This window comes from Neomonachus schauinslandi, chromosome 7, assembly GCF_002201575.2.
Source record: "Neomonachus schauinslandi chromosome 7, ASM220157v2, whole genome shotgun sequence".
NCBI classification, from domain to species: domain Eukaryota; kingdom Metazoa; phylum Chordata; class Mammalia; order Carnivora; family Phocidae; genus Neomonachus; species Neomonachus schauinslandi.
In genome coordinates, this window is record NC_058409.1 from 78,486,868 (window position 1) to 78,509,339 (window position 22,472).

The 22,472-nt window shown below is 37.0% G+C and overlaps 1 protein-coding gene across 1 annotated transcript; it reads right to left on the reverse strand.

The window, feature by feature from the left end:
* Positions 1-674: 674 nt before the first annotated feature.
* Positions 675-21,104, reverse strand: LOC110585644 (protein max-like). Its single transcript, XM_044916667.1, is given in 4 exon segments — positions 675-887; positions 18,962-19,018; positions 20,579-20,941; positions 20,943-21,104. Coding segments are annotated over 4 exon segments (795 nt in total).
* Positions 21,105-22,472: the final 1,368 nt, after the last annotated feature.

Below are 22,472 nucleotides of genomic sequence, written 5' to 3' on the forward strand. Positions count from 1 at the left end.
TCCCAGCACACCTTTGGGGACATTATTTATATTGACAAAACCTTCACAGCTTTATTGAATGACTGACTTTCCTTGCCAAAAATCCTAACTGCAAAACAACTTTGAATAATTAATAAGTTGGTACTGGGTTGTACTGATCAGTTTCAAGGACTTTCCATATCTGTGGACTTTTCAAGATCCTCTACAGACAAAATCCAACCAAAAGATCAGTCAAAATCTTCTGGTTGAAAGACAGGTTAATCTTTAAGGCTTACTAAATCATTTGAGGAAGAATAGTTGAGATCAGTTGTAATGAACATCTTGGGGCTAGGACAAGTTAATAGCAGTGTCTAGATTTGATGAATTTTTCCTCCTTTCAAGGATGGAATTTTTAGATATTGATTTTTTAGACTTCTAGATTATTGGTTTTCATGCAGACCTCATTCCAGCCCTATTACTTGTGATTTTTTTTCCCCCTCATCTGCCTTTCTCTGTTAGTGCTTCAGTTTTCATAAATTCTGTTTGACAAATGGGTGATTATGATACCACTTGCCTTACATAAGTTGAGGACAAAATGAAAGCACTTTTAATTAATATGTTTACACACAAACATACCTTTTTGAATTCTATGATCTTCCGTGTTCTCTCATTCTTTCTGGCTTTGAGTCAGGGCTGCCACTCCATCTAGTAGCCACTTAATAGTGTGCAAGAGCTCTCCTTGCACCAAGATTGGAAATGCAGTCCTCTCCTTCTGTGTTTCCCAAATCTCCATGAAATGTTTCCTGTTCAAAATCTATCGTGATCTGGCCTAGCACCTTTAACTTTGAAGCCATACTGACCTCAAATAGCATGCTACTCTTCACTCTCAACTGCTCAGCCCAATCATAAACTGTTCCCCGTTTATTTCCCTAAATGCCAGAATATGATGTTGAAGAAAACTTCACCTGAAGAAAAAAGGTAAAAATAATAGTAGATCATTGCTTTAGATTCAGCCACCCTCGTTTTCCACAAATGTTCCTTACTAGCCACTTTTTCTGTAGCACAGGCATCTTTTGCACATGTTGAAGCCCAGTCTGTGGAGGAAAAATTGTTTGACGTAATAATCTTCAACCAGGGAGTTGCAGTACTTTTACATATTACTCAGATTCATCCCCCAATCTCACTCAAACTCTGCTTTTCAGAAGGGAACATGGGATTGTATTTTGTATAAGCAAACAATAGGATTCTCAAAGGGGAATACTGCCTTGTTGAAATGCATTTTGTCCCTACTACACTAGTATCTGTTAGTGTAAAGGAAGATTCATTCAAATTTTAAAGACATCAAATTATAATACTACCATAAAACAAAGGTTAAAAGGCCTTCATAATTAAAGTAAATAAAAATGATGACATGAAGTCTCACCAAAATACCTACTTTAAAAGAAGGTAATTAGAAGTGTTTCAATGACTTCTCATCTCCTTTCAGAAAATGTTTACCAAGTGGATATATTAACCTAAAAAGCATTTTCTCTTTTTGTTTCATTTTTGGAGCCAATTATTTCTCAACATGAGGTAAAATGCTGTTCCAGCCCAATCAGAGAAACTTCAGGGCCAGAAATAATCATGATCATATTCATTAGTTAAATTATAATCAAATAAATGTATAAGGAAAGCAGTGCTACTTTGAGGAAATAGGCATATTTACAAAAATTATCTTTAAGAGGATTATGGATGCCTTATTTCATTGGAATAAAAGGAATCCTCACTTTCCTTCCTTCTCCTGACTCCATTTGTTGCAAAGTATTCCAGGTGGATTCATTCTGTGGTAAAGAGCTGAACACAAAGAAACTGAAATAGAAGGCTTTTACAAAGCAGCTACTGAGATCTACTTTTTTGTTCTGAGCTGGAAGTCTATTGAGTGCATGCACAGGAGTGCTTTGTTTTCAACCTACTCAAGGTGGTGTCGTCTAAGGATTTGTTTTCAAATTCTGTGCTTCTGAAGAGAAATGGATGGGGCCCTTGACAGTCCTCAGATGAAAGCAAATACCACACCAGATAAAGCATAAACATTGTACTGACTGGAAATCATAAGAAAGAGCAGCAAGGAATTGAGACACTTTGTTTTTAAATCAGTGAATAAAATGTTTAGTCATAGAATCAAATTCATTAAACACTCTTCAATTTGTATTAAATTATAAGTACAGTTGTTGCAAAATCAGTCTTCCGTTTATATAAAAATCTTCAGTTCTGGCCAAAGAGTAACTCATCCTAAATAGTGCTAATAAGTGAACACACTTGAAGAATTCATTTGACATGCTTCACCATGGTCATTACAAAACTGGCCCTACCTAGAAGTGCTGAGTTGTCCTCTCAACAAGTGGTTTCTGAAGGTCTGCTTTGGGATAGACACAGTGAGGTGGCTACCTTGTTGAAGCCTTAAAAGATAAATGACCTGTATTTTTAGTTATGTGAATTATTATGTGAAGTACATCAACCCAGATAGTAAAATTAGACAAGGAAGACTTTATTCAAGAATATTAAAAAGGGGGGCACCTGGGTGGCTCAGTCATTAAGCGTCTGCCTTCGGCTCAGGTCATGATCCCAGGGTCCTGGGATGGAGCCCCGCATCGGGCTCCCTGCTGGGCAGGAAGCCTGCTTCTCCCTCTCCCACTCCCCCTGCTTGTGTTCCTGCTCTCGCTATCTGTCTCTCTCTGTCAAATAAATAAATAAAATCTTAAAAAAAAAAGTATATTACAAGAGGGAGACAGGCTAGAACTCATTCTGAGCTCAACTCTACTGAAAAAAAAGACTAGAGAATTTTTAAGAGCTGGAGTGGGGGATGGTAGGCAGTCTGTATTTGCTAATTGGACTTACTCAAAGAACACTGGCAAGTAGCTTTTAAAAATATTTTTGAGATTACATTTCAAAGGGGCAGGAGAATTTACAAGTTACTAAAGTAAGGTAAATGCTCTAAAAAAAGAGAGGTGAGGGCCTAGAGTCAGGAAGAAAGCTATATAAAGACTAGTTCAAGCTAAAGGGAATATTAATATCATCTTGGTTAGTAGAGAAAAAATAAAAATTAAACTGAATTCAAATGATTAATGCAAATCACATAGACAATCTTAGCTAAAGAATCTGTGGTAAAACCATGTGTTTGTTCATTTTGATTTACTTTAGAGTATTCATCTCTGTGAGCAATAAAGACCTGCAAATGCCAGTTTTGCTTGTCATAGGAGTGGATATTAAAATGAAAAAAAGTTTATATTGCATACATCACACTGCAAACGTAAAGTCTCCATAATCATTCAGCATATTATGGTGCTTCAGTTCAGTATAGTGCTGTAGACTAGGCCTACGGAATCCATTGAAAACATTTGTCATTCATCTACTTTTTAAAACCTACCCTCTGTTTTTTGACAAAACAAAGACACAGGAATACATACATTGTGGCCTATGTTGATGTTTAGCATTATTCTTAAGATAAGAATCTCCACAAAACATTTTTTGGGGATAGAGCAAGTTAGAGAACACTAACCCACTCAAAATATTAGTATAAAAAATTTGCTATACACACACATGCAGTTTCCTTTTGGGAAAAATGCTAGGATATACATCTCATTATAGGACATGTATCTCATAAATGAGGTACAAACAAAAGTGACCAGATATTCTACAAAAAGAAAAACATTAAGTCTTTAGGACTACCTTTGTAAAATTGCATTGTGAGAAGTCCTCTATGATTGGTGAAATAATCTGAAGAGTGAAAATGATGTTGTTTTTTGTAACTGCCTAATATCATCAGAGTGACTCTTATTGTTTCTGAGAATAAAATAATTGAAGCAATTTATCCTCAAGACAAGTGCTATATAACTCTATTATTGCTGTTGTGAATATAGTCAAATGTATTTGTAGTACAGTTTGAATAGAACAGACCAGATGTCTAAGTGCTGTTTCTCTTACTAGTTGTGGAAACCTTGCTTGCCAAATGACAGTGACAAATGGCAAACTACCTATTAGGGTACAGAGCTCCTTGTGGGTAGGTGATGTTATAGTTCACCTTGTGCACATATTAGGTCCTATTAAGCATTTAAACACTACATAGGGAACACATACATAAAGAAATGTTATTTGTGTTTGGATCTTGGCAGTGTGTCAGTATAGAAAAGAAAATAACCAATACATATTTATTTAATTCCCATGGAAAGAGGATATTTGAAAATTAAAGCCATTTGCAAGTTTTTTTTTTCCTCATAATCGCAGAGTTACCATATATTATCCAAATTAGGACACTTTTGTTCAGAAAAAAATACTAAACCTCAGTCATATATCGGAGTGTCTATTACTCTACCCATTTTATAGAGAAGGAAACTAAAGTTTGTTTATTGGTTAAGCTTGACTCTATATAAGGTATGTTAGAAGAAAATAAATAGCCAGCAGTCATTAGAAAACACGTGTGTCCCACCCATATTTTGATAAGCTTTGTGAAATGCTTGTTTCCCAAAACTTTTCTGTAACCTTCAAGTCCCTCTGGGCACCATTCTGGATGTTGGGGTGCTGATGAGAACCTCATTTGTGATCAGTGAAAACTGCTTTAGCTTAAGGCTTTGTAAAGCTACAAGGGGATTAATTGAAAGTAACCAAGCACATTTTAAATAAAGAGAATGACATACAGTTTACAAGCCATAAACTTAAACATAAAAATGTGTGTTGGGAAACTACAAATATAGTGCGATAGGGTTCCACTGTTAACCTTACTTTGTTTCACTAAGTAACTTTCCTATTCCCAGGGAATAGAGAAATATGTAGCTAGTTGATTGTTTTTATTTGAGCAAATTGTTTTTGTTCTTGTTCCATCTAAATTCCTCTTCTCCTGGTTTTAGGTTTTGTTTATTATTTTCTGTGTTGCATGGCGTTTTGGGCCTGCTATGTTTTATCAGGAGGTGGCTTTTTGCTTTGCAGAGAAGTAGGTTCATGGTTGCAAAAAGTTGACACTTTAAGTAAAAAAAAAAAATCTGTTGTTATATTTTTCTGTTTCTATTCTTAATTTCCCAGAGGTTGTATAGATCCTTTGTGTCCAATACAGTCAACAATAACTGCTATAGAATTTCGCTGCCTCTGGGTGTGGTATAGCACTGGGCAGGTTTTACTTTGTCCTCCTGCGCACCCTCTTTCTGCTGTAATTATCAGGAAAATTGTGGGGAAAGTACATTTCAGAAGAAGTCTGAGCCAAAAATGCACCATCCATTGGGCAAAACCAATGAAGAAGACATGTTGTACCAGTAAGCATATTCCGTGGCTATAGCACATTAGGGTTTTAAAGTTGAAACATTTCATGCCAGAAATAATATGGCTACAAATTAAAAATTACCTAGTTTTAAAATGTAGTCAATAATATAATACAGTTATGATTTACTGATGGTCATAGAAATCTCTCTTTTATCTAAAAACATATTGGCAGGGTCGTCTGGTTGGCTCAGTAGTTAAGCGTCTGCCTTCCGCTCAGGTCGTGATCCCAGGGTCCTGGGATTGAGCCCTGCATTGGGCTCCCTGCTCCGCGGGAAGCCTTCTTCTCCCTCTCCCACTCCTCTTGCTTGTGTTCCCTCTCTCGCTGTCTCTCTCTTTGTCAAAAAATAATAAAATCTTTAAAAAAAAATTTAAAAAAAACATATTGGCAGATCCATCTATTTTGCCTGAAATGCTGGCTTCTAGTAGATACTTTCCAGTAAGCTTCTATGCCTCTATTCTTTTTAAAAAATAATTAATAATTGTTCTTTTATATTCCTTATTTAATGTATAATTATTGTATATTTTAAAAAAATGTTTCTTGTTTTAACTGATGTTTGTTTTGGTGGTTTGTTGGTTGTTGTTCTTTATTACCCGACCAACTACACAAGTTCCAATCACATCAGATTAGATGACTTTTGTTAAAGTATAAATTATGAAAGGATCAGTTAGCTTAAATCTATGATTACTGTATGAAGTTTTGTTCTGAAAATGGGTATTGTGCTTAACTTAATTTTTTTTATTTTTTTACATTTTTTAAATTTTATTATGTTACGTTAATCACCATACATTACATCATTAGTTTTTGATATAGTGTTCCATGATTCATTGTTTGTGTATAACACCCAGTGCTCCATTCAGTACGTGCCCTCTTTAATACCCATCACCAGGCTAACCCATCTTCCCACCCCCCTCCCCTCTAGAACCCTCCGTTTGTTTCTCAGAGTCCATACTCTGTCGTGGTTCGTCTCCCCCTCCGATTTCCCCCCCTTCATTTTTCCCTTCCTGCTATCTTCTTTTTTTTTTTTAACATATAATGTATTATTTATTTCAGAGGTACAGGTCTGTGATTCAACAGTCTTACACAATTCACAGCGCTCACCATAGCACATACCCTCCCCAATGTCTATCACCCAGCCACCCCATCCCTCCCAACCCCCACCACTCCAGCAACCCTGTTTGTTAAGACCTGTTCTTTCTCAATAATACAAAACTATATGTATATTTAAAAAGTAGAAAAGCTAAAAAAATAGTACTTCCATAATTACGGTACTATAAGAAATTGGTTTACTCCTTCTACAGTGTGATTCAAAAATCTGAATGCTTGGCTTTCATACACAATATATTCAGAAGTACATGGAAGTGATTTTGTCATTAATGTTATTTCAATTATATTTTAACCTTTACTAAAGTGCTATTTCCTTCAGTAGATATGGACAAATCAATATTACGCAATTGTATACACATGAGTTATAAAATTACAACACTAGGAAAGATATAATGAAACCTTAACTCTGGGATTGCCCAAACATGAAAACAATGTCTGAATAAGGCTAGGGATATCAGGATAAAAGAATTGATGTCGACAATATCAAAATCTAGGTCAGGTGTTACCCTTTGGATAAATTCTCATTTGCTCCTTTTTAAATTTTATCTTATGTTTTCATAATTAAGTGCTACTGAGCATTTATTGTGTACATGTACTGGCATAGATACATTATATATCATAAATAATTTGGGCATGGGCCTTAATTTTAAGTAGCTGACAATCTGAGACAAGAAGAAGAGAGACAAGTATCCCCAATTTCAGTCAGGACACACTTAGTGCCAAGAAAAAATAAAACACACACAGTGCTACTAGAATACAGAATAGCACTCAACCTCAGGAGGTGGGGAGGACAGAGAGAATCTCTAAGGTGGAATTGAGAGTTTGCCATCATTGTGTGTGCAAAGAAATACCAAAAGACAGCGGGAAGGTAAAAGCAGTGAGTTTTTGGAGACCAGGCTACATAATGCCTTGGGGAAAAACAGATTCTTCCCAAAATTCCCAAGGAGAAACTATAATTTTTCAAGATTATGTTGTCACACTCAATTTTGATGTCAGAATTTGAGAAAGGTTAGACAATCCTGCCATGTCTCTATAAAGTTTACAGATAAGTTTTCATCCCCCAATAGTTTTTATTTTTTATTTTTTTTTGAAGATTTTATTTATTTATTTGACAGAGAGAGAGAAGGAGCACAAGCAGGGGGAGTGGCAGGCAGAGGGAGAGGGAGAAGCAGACTTCTTGCTCAGCAGGGAGCCCAATGTAGGGCTTGATCCCAGGACTCTGGGATCATGACCTGAGCCAAAGGCAGACGCTTCACCAACTGGCCCCCCAATAGTTTTTAAACATTTAATTAGAAAAGTACCAACCAGTCTATGATTCTAAATTGTTTCATTATCTATTATTATCAATTTGACCTCAGATGAATAATATCAAACTTTGACTGGAAATGAACCAATGCCTATTAGGGAAGTGGCTGTAATGAGGGAAAGCAGACGGGCTCTGGAGCCAGCCAGGTCTCTTTCAAGTGGGCTCAGATCTCAATTTCTCTATGGTTACTACCTTGACTTTCCATCTTATTCTGCTCCTTGCTCTCCTACATCCTTGGACTCAAGCGCCTTTTACTCTGTTCTTTCTTCCTTGACCATTGTATTTATCTTCTTCCAATATACTTTGTAACTTATTTATTATGTGTTTTGCTTGTTACTATGTCCCTCTGTGAGAATTTATGCTCCATGAGGACATCTTGTCTCTTTTGTTCATTATACATTCCAAATGTGAAGTAGAGTGACATGTAATAAATGCTAAACAATTATTGAATAATTAATAAATAAATGAACAACTGTTGGGACTATCACTCACTAACTGTGTGTTTGTTGGATATGCCCAATCCCTTTGAGTCTTAATTATGTGTAAATCAGGTCAACAATTCCTTCCTACTCCATAGGGCTTAAATTTTTTTTAATGTATATATTTATATTATACAGTTGACCCTTGAACAACCATGAAGGTTAGGGGTGAGAACCCCCCACACAGTCAAAAGTCTTATAACTTTTGACTCCCTAAAAACTTAACTACTAATAGCCTACTGTTAGGCTGTTTACTGGAGCGTTACTGGTAACATGAACAGTCAATTATGACATACAAAAGATGTGTTATATGTGTTAATTTCTAAGGAAAAGAAAATCGTAAGGAAGAAAAATACATTTACAGTACCATACTGTATTGAAAAAAGTCCACATATAATTAATTGAATCTGTGCAGTTTAAACCTATTTTATTCAAGGGTCCACTGTATATATATATATATATATATAGAGAGAGAGAGAGAGAGAGAGAGAGAGAGATGTATATAAAGAGAGAGATTGAAGGAAGGAATGAGAAAGGAAGAAGGAAAGGAAGGGAGGGAGGGAAGCAAGGAAGGAGGGAAGGAAGATATAATAGAACCCTGAGTATAAACAGCACTTACATGTACGTGGTTATCATCACTTTCCTTCTTGCTTAGTAATGGATGCATCTGTAGCCCAAAGTTATTCCTCCAAGTATAGATCAAATTGTGCTTTGTACCTGAGTGAGATCTTTGAACCCAGTCACACTGACCAGGGTCCTAAATGTGCTGCTTGCAGCTAAAACACAACTTCTAGAAAAACAAAACCCAGATGTTAGCTTATTTGGACAAGTTATAGGGCAGCAAGTAGTTGCAAGTGGCAACTGAGTAAAGGGATTTATTGGTATGGAAACAGTTGTCATTAACACACATTTCATAGTTTCATTATACATTCATAAAAATACATCTTCTTTGAAATTAGTGCAGAACACACTGGAGAACATTGAATTTGACAGGTGATCTCTAATAAAAACAAAAACAAAAAAAATGTAGCAATGCTTTTAGAATTAAAAGTATAAAGGGTAAAATAAATAAAAGCATTTTATAAAATTTTATGTAAAAGAACACTCAGTGGAAGGCACATCCATTTGGCTTTCCAATAATTCACAACATGAGACAAGGGACAAAGCCAGGGAGTCTATTCAATACCTCCTGTCTCTATAGAAACAGTACTATTAACACCCACTCCTTTTCTATTTCTATGGTGACAGGACACAGAAGTACCTTAGAAAGGAAAAAGGTAAAGATAAGAGGTCTCTTAAGTGATGATGAAGGTGAGAGGAGGCTGGTGATGACAGGAAGTATGGATGCTTGCCAATCTCCAATAATTTCTTACAGTCATGGAAGGATGTTTAAATCGGGGCTGTAGCTCTAATGATAGATCAGGACACCATTAAGCTACATTGAGTTCACAAAATAAACGTGCCCAAACCACTTGAGTTATTTTACATGCCAATCTTATTAGATTTTATTTGACAATTAAAAACAAAGTAAAGGGTTTATTTGTTTGTTTATTTATTATAAGTTTATTTATTTAAGTTATCTCTACACCCAATGTGGGCTCAAACCCATGACCCCTAGATCATGAGTCCCGTGCTCCTCTGACTGAGCTAGCCAGGCACCCCCAGAATGAAAGTTTTAGAAAGCGTTTAATAAAAATATAAATAATAGGGGCTCCCGGGTGGCTCAGTCATTTAAGCGTCTGCTTTCTGCTCAGGTCATGATTCTGGAGTCCCAGGATCCAGCCCCGCATCCAGCTCTCTGCCCAGTGGGGAGCCTGCTTCTCCCTCTGCCCCTGACCAGGCTCGTGCTCGCTCTCTCTCAAACTAAACTAAACTAAAAAATCTTTTAAAAATATATAAATAATATGTTCTCCCTTATATTTATTTATACACTGTTATATATAAATAATATGTTCTCCCTTATATTTATTTTTTACACTGTTATCTCATTTTATCATTGAATTATTACACAAAAGGGAATAGCATTAATATTGTTTAGTTTTTGGAAGAAATAATAAGATGGCATCAAGTACATAAAGACTATTCTACAGCTTAATTTGTTCCCAGCTTCTAGCTTATTCAGGTAAATTCATTCTTGAAGGAAATTTTCCAAAAATACCAAAGGTTTAGAGGATGAAAAGAGAAGGGAAGGAAAGGAGTCAGACAATTTTAATACCTCAGTTGTGGAATTATTCACGGCTAAATAGGCTCTTAGCTCTTTTTTCTCATTGACATATGCCAAATATATTAACAATGAAATGAAGGACAAACATATTCTGTGCCACCCCCTAAATCATTTCCTACATTAAATTCCATTAAAGTTAAAATTACTTAAAGTTACAGGGAAACTGAATCAGGAGAGCTCATGGTAGATTAAATAGTATAGAGAAACGAATGAAGTGCTCTCCTACTGCATGTACCAGCTCAATTGGATGGGGACAGCCGTCTAAAGGCCTGTGTGCTCTATTCCATGTAGTGGACAGAAATCTTGTGAAAATATTAAGATTGGTATATCTTTCATCTTTAAATAAAAATGCTTTATAACTGGTGTCTCTATTTGATGTTCCATGCTTGTTCCTTTTATTGTGAGGGGTGATTGATTTGTGATCATATTTATAACCTCTTTGTTTTGCTTGTTAACATTTCCTCCATGAAGTCTCTTTCTAGCTTTGAAAGAATAAAGATAACCCCCTTGGAAGATTACTGCCATGCCTTCTTTTAAAGTGATGCACCTTTCAGTGGAAAAATTTCCCCAGGAAGAGACAGTCAGATTTCACACACCCAGATTTGAAGGAAAAAGATGGCTGTGACAGTGATGGATGGACTGGATTCATTGGCGTAATGGGAAATACCCAGGTATTCTTGCAATGCTTAACCGTCCAATTGGTGTCTGCAGAAAGTTTCATTCAGTAAAACCTTTCAAGGACTAGGATGTGATCATTTTTATCAGTCATTGGTGAAACCAAGTTGTAGTTTATAAAAAATAATTTCAATTTGAAGATAGAACAAATATTATATCAGCATTACTCTCCTTAAATACGAGACTTAGATAAGTAAATTAATATCAGTAAATTAATCAAATCACATTAGTATCTCCTGGCTTATAAGAAATCTTTTATTATCCTTATTCTCTGCAATTTTAGAGCTAAGTGAGGTAAGATTGTACCTGCACCATAACACTTATGCCATTATTTGAGGACAATAAAATAGTTAATTTTATAGAAAAGAAATTATCATTAAAACTGGCCATTTGGGGCGCCTGGGTGGCTCAGTTGGTTAAGCAACTGCCTTCGGCTCAGGTCATGATCCCAGGGTCCTGGGATCGAGTCCCGCATCGGGCTCCCTGCTCTGCGGGGAGCCTGCTTCTCCCTCTCCCACTCCCCCTGCTTGTGTTCCCTCTCTCGCTGTGTCTCTCTCTGTCAAATAAATAAATAAAATCTTTAAAAAAAAAAAAAAACTGGCCATTTGGTATTATTGTTCAACTCTAAAGAGTATGTCAGTAGTTTCTCCAGAAATAGTCTCATATGTATCTATCTATACATTTAAATTTATTTGATAGCGTTATCTTTTAAATATTTTGAATTCTAATTAAAATTGTATATTCATTGTATGAATGATAATGATGAATGCAAAAATATAAGCTGATGAGTTTAAATTAAATTAGGTTATCAGTGTTGCTAAAATAAACACCCACGTATTTTGTATTATAACCAAATTACTAGTTTTTAAATCATTAAACCTGTAAACAGGGCAAAAAATTACTAGCAATTTTTATATGTAAATTCCAGGACTTCTTCAAATAGATGGTCCAATAAAAACACTTGCTTTTTTCTTCCTATTTTTATATTTGTAGCTAGATTTTATTTAATATTTCTAAATGAGTCAGTATGAAATTTGTGGTATGTATATGTTGCTTATTTAACATGTAACTTAGTTGCTTAATTCTGTATAATAAGTTATTGCAATGGCTATTTAGCCATTATCTTGTCTTTTCATTGGCTTTCTGTGAGGCCAACCACATAGGAAGACATCCCACATCATGGGAAGTAGTATGTTCGTGTAATTGAAAATCCATCGGTTATGGTTTTGCCTTTTACTGGAGTATTAAAATCTTCCTCCTCCCTAGTCACATATCAGTTTGCTAAAGCAATTTTTAAAAGCTAAAAACAGGGCGCCTGGGTGGCTCAGTCATTAAGCGTCTGCCTTCGGCTCAGGTCATGATCCCAGGATCCTGGGATCGAGCCCCGCATCGGGCTCCCTGCTCGGCAGGAAGCCTGCTTCTCCCTCTCCCACTCCCCCTGCTTGTGTTCCCTTTCTTGCTGTGTCTCTCTCTGTCAAATAAATTAATAAAATCTTAAAAAAAAAAAAAGCTAAAAACACTTTGCCAAAATAAAGATAGTACTGAGTGGTAGAGTGGAAAAGAATGGACTTCGAAGTGGGGCAGTCCTGAGTTTGAATCTGCCTCTGCCAGTTCTTAACCAAGTGAGTGATATTGACCTGGTTGGTTACGTAGACTGTTCTTCATTTTCTCATCTGGAAACAGGAGAAACTGAATCTATAAGAAGGATTTTTTGGTTATGAGAAATAATATGTACAAAAACACAGCGGAGAGTGTCGAATATGATTCATGTTTAATAAATATTAGATGAAATACTACAGAAATTTAATTTAATAGGAGAGTGTTTTCCCTGAGTTTCCTCTTCATAATGTAAAATAAAGGAAATGGAAAGGGACTTAATATATAGTGACCACTTGTTTTAGTCCAGCTTCTGCACAAAAGTTAGTACTTTTTTCCCCTAATTTAAAGTACCTTGGTAACTAAAGCATTCAAGTTAAATAAAATGGCATAGCTTCTCTCTCTCCCTCATGACATTGACACATTAGCCAGGAGTCCCATGTCTTTCCCGGGACATAAGATTTCCCAGAACTTCAGTTCGTGCCACAATGAGACCAAAAAGAGAAGTCAGTCTTCTTCCTTTTGACTTGCACAGGCCATTTTTTTTCATGGCCATTGCAAGGTTGGGGAGAATAGAGGGTAGAGCCCATACCTCTTTCTTTATCCACACCTCTCAACAGTTTCTTTTTCTTTTTTTTTTTTAACCATCCTTTCTACTCACCTTTTTCTTATTCTAGTAATCTGTATTTATATCTCCAATCCTAGGTATTTTGACATATGTTATCCTCACATAATTTTTTGCTAAGTAAGATTACATGCTAAATTTCCCTTTAAAGCCCAAACAGGAAATACTATTATTTCAACACAATACTAGTTCTGTATAATTAATCTAGATGAAATAGTGCTGGAAGGAATGAACCATTAGAATTTAGAATAATCTTCTAAAATGAGGAAATAGAGCATAAATGCTCTAATTACTCTGTTCCAAGCTGTTTGATAGGAAGATGTCTCTAGACTTCCTAGGTTCGTACAGATTACTGGTCAAGCAAAGTTGGTGGCTGTATAGAAATTTGCCTCTATTTTAGTCTAGGTGGGAGATAATTTATAAAAAATGTAATAGAAGGGCGCCTGGGTGGCTCAGTTGGTTAAGCAACTGCCTTCGGCTCAGGTCATGATCCTGGAGTCCCTGGATCGAGTCCCGCATCAGGCTCCCTGCTCGGCAGGGAGTCTGCTTCTCCCTCTGACCCTCCCCCCTCTCATGTGCTCTCTCTCATTCTCTCTCTCTCAAATAAATAAATAAAATCTTAAAAAAAATGTAATAGAATAGCAGTGTGGCCTATGGAAAGCAATTAATCCAGACTATATTCTTCATTTTAACAGATAGATAACAAGGAAAATAATACAAAAAGCATTAATTGAATTCACTATTGTTGCATTCCTAGCATTTTTCCTTAAGGACTTTATATGCATTATTTCACAAAATTCTCACAGGTTGCCAGATTAAGCAAATAAAAATATTGGATGCCCATTATATCTGAATTTCAGATAAACTTTTTTTTTTCATTATAGGTATACCCCATGCAATATTAGAGACATACTTAAATTATTTGTTGTTTATTTGAATTCAAATGTAATTTGGTATCCTGTAGTTTATCTGGCAACCCTAAAATTGCTTTAATAATTACATACCATTATTAATAATCCCCATTATAGAGAAAAGAAATTGAGGTTAAATCACTTGTTCTGTGCTATACATATATTTAGTTTGGAATAAAATCAAAATAGTCTAATAGTTCAGTTTCATAGTTCACGCCCCTCAGCATTCCACTGTCCTCTCTACCTCAGTGGCCACTTCTATGAGCTGAAAGCCTGCCCCCTGTGATCACTGTGGTCCCTCTCAACTCTAATCATCCATGATGTAGTCCTATTTGTCAAGGTACAAAAGGGTTTACCCTTTAAAAGTTAATTCCACTTCATTGCTCCACAATGAGTGCCTTTATTTTCACAGCATCATTAAAACAGCACTAATGTAAATAATTTTCACATTTTTTTGAGAAACTTTCCAGAGATCAATGTGCCATAACCAGCCAATCATTTACTATATCAGAAAATTGATTTCTGTAATATATCCAGTGGTCCTTGCAGTTTCTCTCCAAAGTTTTACGTGCTAATTACTATCTATTTACTTGTAAAAATGCTAATAAAATATACATGGATTTAAAAATAGAGGAAAATGCCCCTTCAAGTATTACCACGGTTCATTCTCTCTACTGTAAAATGGATCCAGACCATGACAGTCAGAACAGTTGTATCATACATGCTATGGACTTGAAAGCTCAGAGGCAAAAAGGACCTCCCGGTCATATAAAAAGTAATTTTAAATAGTTGTAGAGTTTGGGAGGAAGGGTGATAAAGGGCCGTTTCACTTTGTGTTGGCTCAGTAAAAGATTTTGAATTTATTTTGCCTAGTATCACCTCAGTCAGGTTCATGTGACACATCTAACATCATGAGTTCATTGATAGGAGTCCAAGATTCTATTTTTATTCCCAAATGGAAGCAGAGTAGATGGCGGCACACAGTTCATCTGAAGTGGTTAAATGAGGGAACTGAGCAATGTCTCAGATCCATAATGTCTGTCCACTGACAGTAGAGAAGATTGTCTTATAATGAAGTCATGGGAAGGACAATTTATACATATTCTGGGTACAGGCAATGTAGGATATTCGAGGTAAATCTACAGATGGAGACTGGACAATCTGTGAGCTTGAGTGACTGCCAAGTAGCTCCATGACCCTAGTGTCAAATGGTACTTGCTATGCCCTAACAATAACCAAGGACTTGGCAACTTTCTTTCCTGCTCCAGTTCTGAAGAACTGGATTCACTTGTTGCCTTGGAGAGGGAGAAGGACTTCACAATTAGGGCACAAATAAACATAGAGAATAGGAAATTATATTTATTAATAAAAATCTTTGGTCTCCTCTGATTTACTGTTTCCCATCTTCACTATTCTACTGGGTTGGTTCTTTTATTTTTTTGTTTTCTCCGCAGTAATGTTTTGGTCATGTACATATGAGACACATTGTTCAGGATTCCAAATAATAATGTTGATTGGATCAAATACACTGCTAGTCATGTGCAACACCTAGTTAACTCTAATTTCTTATTCTCCTACATAGAAAGAATATCTGAGGGGCGTCTGGGTGGCTCAGTTGGTAAAGCATCTACCTTCGGCTCAGGTCATGATCCCAGGGTTCTGGGATTGAGCCCCACGTTGGGCTCCCTCCTTCCCTGCTCGGTGGGAGCCTGCTTCTCCCTCTCCTCCCCACTTGTGCTCTCCCTCACTATCTCTGTTGCTCTCTCTCTCTCTCTCTCAAATAAATAAATAAAATCTTAAAAAAAAGAAAGCATATCTAAATGTATGAATGAGAGAGAAAGACTTAAAGGGATAATCTTACCACCTCACTAATTTATTTTGTAAAGGAAAACATTTGCTAACTCCTTGTAAGTATAAAAACATTGCAATGTGATGATTCAAGTATCATAAGACTTAGGATGTGAGCTACTATGTATAAGAGTAGGGAGCTATGGGTATGATTATAAAATTCTTCTGCTTAAAATCCTTCAAAGTCTTCATCTAAAGTCATCATAATTCATCAGTTACAGGACACCCTTTATAATCTGTTCACAATTTATCTCTCCAGTCTCTTCCCTTTCACATTCTCTAATGCTTTTCCAGCCCCAAGAGCAACAAGTCATTTGCTGTATCTGGAATACATCATGTGATTTAGTTTCTAGTGACTTTGCTTGTATCTCCCCATCTCCCTGGATCACCCTTTCCCTATATTCTATGCATATTCATCTTTCACAACTCAACCCAAGTGTCACCTTCTCCATGACATCTTATCTATATACTGAGAATTAATAATTATTTTTTTCTTTTCGTGGTGCTCAAATAACATTTCTTATATCTCTTAATTAGAGCCTTTCTTCACTAATATCATTATTTGTTGATAAATTTACCTTTGATAGTACATAATGAAATATGGTAGGATGGAGCTAATATGATTTCCTATTATGTCCCCAACATGATGTCTGTGATTTAAAAGGTGTTTAATAAATGTTTGTTAGGTGAATAACTAAATGGAAATAAACAACTGTGTACTAATCTTAGACTCTATCATGAATATACAATGCTTATGAACAGGTGAATTCTACAAATACTTAATTGTTTATTACTTAACAGTTAATAGGACCAGAAAATAGTTTTGAGGAACAAGAAATTAAATGATGTTATTTGAGGATCAAATATAATAGAAAGTGGTATGGTTTAATGAAAAAAGCATGGTCTTAGAAATAGAACTAGATTTTCATCTGAAATTCTCTACTTTGAGTTGTGAGGTCAAAGAGTAACTATTTAACCTCTCTGAGGGTCATTGTTATCATGGTAAAGTGTGAACAATAATAAAAAAGGAGGAGGAGATATAAACTGGTGAGTTCAATCTCTGGTACATAGTAGATGATCATTAAATACTAATTAACTTCCCCTTTTCTGGAGTGTTCTGAGCTCAACATTTGAACAGAATTAGTCATGATGATACAATATGCCAGGTTAAAGCTATCTAGAAATAGGGAAGTTAAAGGGAAAAGACTAGGTAGGCACTGAGTTAATAATTATGAAGAGAATAAGATGAAATTTGCCAAATTTGATCTAGACCATTTTACAGGGCTACTTTTAAAATTCCTTTTTAATATTGGTGTTTCCTAAATTCAGTTTTATAATTGTCTAGTTTCAGGTGTAAAAAAAAGTACTAAAATTTTCTTGACACACTTGCAGTATTTTTTTTTTTCACACCTAGTATCTTTTGTTATTTCAGTAACTCCACATGGAAGCCAGTTTCTTTATAGTTTCTTCTTTTGGAAACTGTGTCAGCCTCCTCTGCATCTCTCTATCACATTTATCTTAAACTTTCTGGTGTGTTATATAAAATAATACTAGCACCTTCTGCTTGAAATAGGTAAAAATGAGAGGATGAAAAGCTGACTGAAGAACAACAACACAAAAGAACCCTGGCTCATTTGCAAAATAGTAAAATGTTTTCAGCTGCCTCAAAGATAAACATTTTTTTTAAGATTTTCTTTATTTGTCAGAAAGAGAGGGAGAGAGAGACAGAGAGTAAGCACAAGCAGGGGAAGTGGCGGGCAGAGGGAGAAGCAGGCTCCCCGCGTAGCAAGGAGCCCGATGCGGGACTTGATTCCATGACTTGAGCCAAAGGCAGCCGCTTAACCAAGTGAGCCACCCAGGCATCCCAGGGTAAACATTTTGAAACAAGGCATACCTTTCACCTACTTTTATACTGGATAATTTCCTTAGAGATCTGTGAATAGGGCTCATGATAAAATTAACACTTTTGGTAATTAATTGACTGCCTACTTGATTGACTATTCTACTTGATGAAAAAAATGTCTGGATAGGAGAACTATTCTTTCATTAAGGTATTGAGAACTTGAGTTAAATAGTAAGAAATAATTTATGATTTTTTAAAGGATTAAAAGATAAAAGTTAAAAGATCACCTAAGTCCAATTAACAATATAAATAGGCTGTTTCTGTCTTTAGTACAGTGATGTAAATATTGACTGATCAGGAAACTATTCACCTGATCAGGAAACTGTCTCAGGGGTTCAGGATAAAAAGGTATATTTTAATTTATGGGAGCTAAGAAACCCAATAGCCATTCTCTTGATAGTAATCAGAGAGGCTGCTCCACACTTATCTCTGTTTACCTTCACCAGGTTATAACCTTCAATTTTCTAGACTTTCCTAGAATTTGGTCTTTTATAGACAAGGAATATCAATAATACTATAATATCCAATATCTTTGGAAGTTTATTTTTAATGCTCCATGCAATTACACTTCAAGGGAGGAATCTCAGGAGCATCTATAGAAAGAAACCATGAAACTTACTGTGTGGCTTAACACTTATTGAAACCTCAGTTGCAGCACAATGTGACAGATACCCATTTCTCCCCAATCCTCACTGCTAAATCCAGCTAAAAACCCTGGAAATAGTGAAAGGGACAACAAAAGGAGATCTCTTAAAGTTGTTAGGAAAACGGCAAACTGGTTTGGGATTCCGGGATGAGAGGAACAGAGTACCAAAGTGTTTTACATCCTCTTATCAAAAAAAGAAGATGACCAAGACCAGGCATTTCCCAACACCCAAACCAGGAACAGAAGTCATTCCTAGTAGGCCCATTCTTCTCCTGGACTAATGGGAGCTGTGCCTAAAGCACCCAGTTAGACCTGGTAAAACCAGCAAGGGAGGCTGCTCTGGAGTTCCACCAATATGACTCTCTTTTCCTTACTGCCCTGGACCTAAGACTTCTTTACCTGGTCTAGAGACACCAGGGAGGCTGATGGGGAAGGGGTAGTGTGGGGTAGGCGAACCTGTACGAAGATCACATCACAACACAACACAACAAGTAGTCTGGGGACCAGTTTCCATTTCCAAAAGACAGGAGTTGTCCTACCATAATAAGCGTCCAGCCAGGGAAGTTTCATCATCCATGAAAACCAGAGACTACGATCTTCCACCAAGATACACCAAGTGGCTACAACTGGAGAAACTTTTCTCCATCCTTACCACCACCAGTGAATAGGTGGAACATCATAGCAGTTCCACATAAACCTAGTGGACCAAAATAACAGTGTGGAATATCTGAAAGTTGAACTGTCATTAGAACCCAAACCCACAAAAATAGACCAGGCCATGTATGCTAAACCTGAGCATCTTACCCTGAATGCTGGTGGTAAATTCAGTCCATCCAAATCCAACAAACATTACATTTAGCCATTCCCAAGATTTAGAAAAACCTGTGGATGATGTAGATCAAAGAATTAGGAAGAGATCAATGCAAAACTGGCCAGTGAAAAGATTTATGTTCTATCCATGGAGAAAATGAAGAAAATACTGATGAGTGATATACTAAGAATCTAAGCTATCCATCCACCTCTAAATAGAAGCAAATAACTGCTTCAAAGTTTAGGTCAGTCATGCAATCAGCTTTGCATGGCAAGGAAACAACTTTTGAAAAAGAGGGGCTTTCCAATATTGGATGTTATCAGAGGAACCAATGCCTAGTGACAATTGTTTTTTTTTTTTTAAGATTTGATCACTACTTTATGAATCTGTGGCTTTGCCATACCGATGTCATCAGAAAAAGGGACAGTTCACTCAGACTCAGTAGCAGGAAGTAAATATCAAAGCATCCTCACTGGCTGTCAATACAAACCTCCACGTGACTGGATCCTTCCTTCTTATCCCACCCACTACCACCCCACCACCCCACCCCTGGCAGCTACCACTTTACTGCTGCCCACTGTCCCCCCTCCACACCACACGGGTCACGCAGCCCTCCCTAAGACTGGCTGAGAGAAGCACAAGTGAAACAGGCCAGAGTCTCTGTGCTGCAAATCTGTCCCCACTTGTTTTTACACCACGAAATTTTTCAAGGATCTGGTCCTTCAATAGGACTGATAAGTAGCTTTTTAGGAAAAAAAAAATCATTAAAAAGAAGGTGGGATTAATTCTGATTACGTCAAAGCGGTCACCTTCTTAAAGTAGAGCAGTCCACAGATTTTCAAAGTCTATTGAACGGAGGTGAGGGTGGCCTGGGAGGAAAGATGGAAGGGGCAGGAGTCCTCCGGGCATGTGCCCAGCAGGGCTGGAGGAGCTGGTGGGTGCTCAGGACAGTGTGCTCAGAGGTCTAGCCAGTTGTCTGTCCTCCACAGAAAAAGCTGCCAAGTTAGGGTGTTTGGGCTTAAAAATTCCTGACAGTAACAAGGAGTCCCTGAAGGCAAACGTTGAAAAAAAATGGTGGAAGTGGGGAAGGAAAATGAGAGCTGTTGGCCAGGAGCTTCGATGTAAAAATAAAATTAAAAATACAAAGGGAGAGAGAGGGGAAAAAAAGAGTCCCTTAAATGTTTCTGAGGGTTCTGAGCATAAACCGAAAGTAGGGTGAGTTGATGGAGGACACGGACAGTTTGTATTGCCGACATCCCCATCTGGAGCTTCTTGTTGCTTTGGGGCCTTTTGGGCTCTGACTCCAAACTGCAGTGTGAGCCTCCATTAAAGGCAGAGATGGTGCTGCCCTTGGCATTGGTGTAGAGGCTATTGTCTGAGGAGGGGTAGTTGGTCTGCAGCTGGACACTTGATCTTGCCTTTTCCAGTGCACGGACTTGCTGCTCCAGAAGAGCATTCTGCTCCTTGAGGTCTTCAATATCTTGCTGGTGTGTGTAGTTTTTCCTTTGCATATACTGGATATATTCTGTGGCTTTGTCTAGGGTTTGGGCCCATGGTGCCTGCTGTCCTTTGGAGTGATGGAACAGAGTCCCACAAACTCTGAAAGCTGTCTTTGATGTAGTTGCTACGTTTTTGTTCCAGTGCATTATGATGAGCCTGTTTGTCAGCTGCAGATTGAAACCTAGGTTGCTCTTCATAGCTTTCCATCTCCATGTCATTGTTGTCACTCATTTCATATGGCCCAGGGAGCAGCCACCGCAGCCATATCAGGGAAAGGGGGAGGGGGAGGGGAGGGGGGAAGTTAAGAACAACAACAAACCAGGTCCCCCCCACACACATACACACTCATTCATTCCTCACTAGCTCTCTCACTACACACACATAACAGGGTGAGAACCACCCCCTCACTCTAGTGACAAATTCAATAACCTTAGAAAATTGCATTTATCATCATTATCCTGGTGGTTAAGGCATCACCCTTGAGAAACTAATTTTCTTTAAATATCAATCTAGTCAACTTTCAGGAGACAAAAGAATAATCAGAGAACATTAACTTTAATTGTCATGTTGAGCCCTCAGGATGGGTTCAGTGTCAGTGTCAACCATAAACCAGTTCTCTTCTGAACTTCTGTTGGTGAATAAGCACCACACGAGGTACCAGATGTGTGTTCTGTCAAAGTGAGAAAAGACAAGATTGCAGTGAACATAGATAAAGAACTCTGTTGAAAAAAAAAACTGGCCAGTTTTCCTTTTTCTTCTTAATACAAAAGATAGCTGAGAGTTCACATTTTTACTTCAATACTGCTGAAAGAGAAGATAATCAGTCTGAATGTATGTCTATGTAAGGCTGTATGTAATGTATGTCTATTTTTTTAAACAAAAGCTAGACGGTTAACTAAAGACTCTCTTCTCTGGGTGTTTACCCAGAGGACCACCATCTCTGTTCTCACCAGAATGGAAGTTCGCTCCAGAAAGTGTTCCACTCACTTTCTTGCTTCCTGTCCCTCCCTTTCTTCCCAGTTCTTTCCCAGTCTCTGAGTTACTCTGACCAGAGTACAGCTCTTTGGGATTCCTTGCAGAGAGAGGCTATTTTATACTTATATAGGGATAAGTCTGTATCAATCCCGTTTTGTCATTTTCATACAAATGGTGCTATATTAAATTCAGTTTTCTCCTCCTTATTTTGGTTCAATGAAACATCTAAAGTTTGTCCTGTAACACTACATAGCGAGCTGTCTCTTTTTTCCCCCCTGTGGCTACATTATAGTATTCTCTTCTATCAATTGCCATAGTTTATTCAGCTTTACTAAATGACATCTAGGTTTTTCTAATCTTTTGTTCTTATAAAAATGCTGGCGTTGATATTCTTAAGCTTCCTTTTCATGAATATGTGTGATTGCACCTACAGTATATATTCTAAGTAGTACATTTTCTGAGTCAGATAGTATGTCCATTAAATGCTGATTGGTAATATTGAGAGTGCTTTACAAATGTGTGGAATGGGTTACCCTATGACAGCATGAATAAGAGTATTCCTTGCTTCATTGTTTTAAAATATTAAAAAATCTCATCTATGATTATAGATGGGATTATATATCC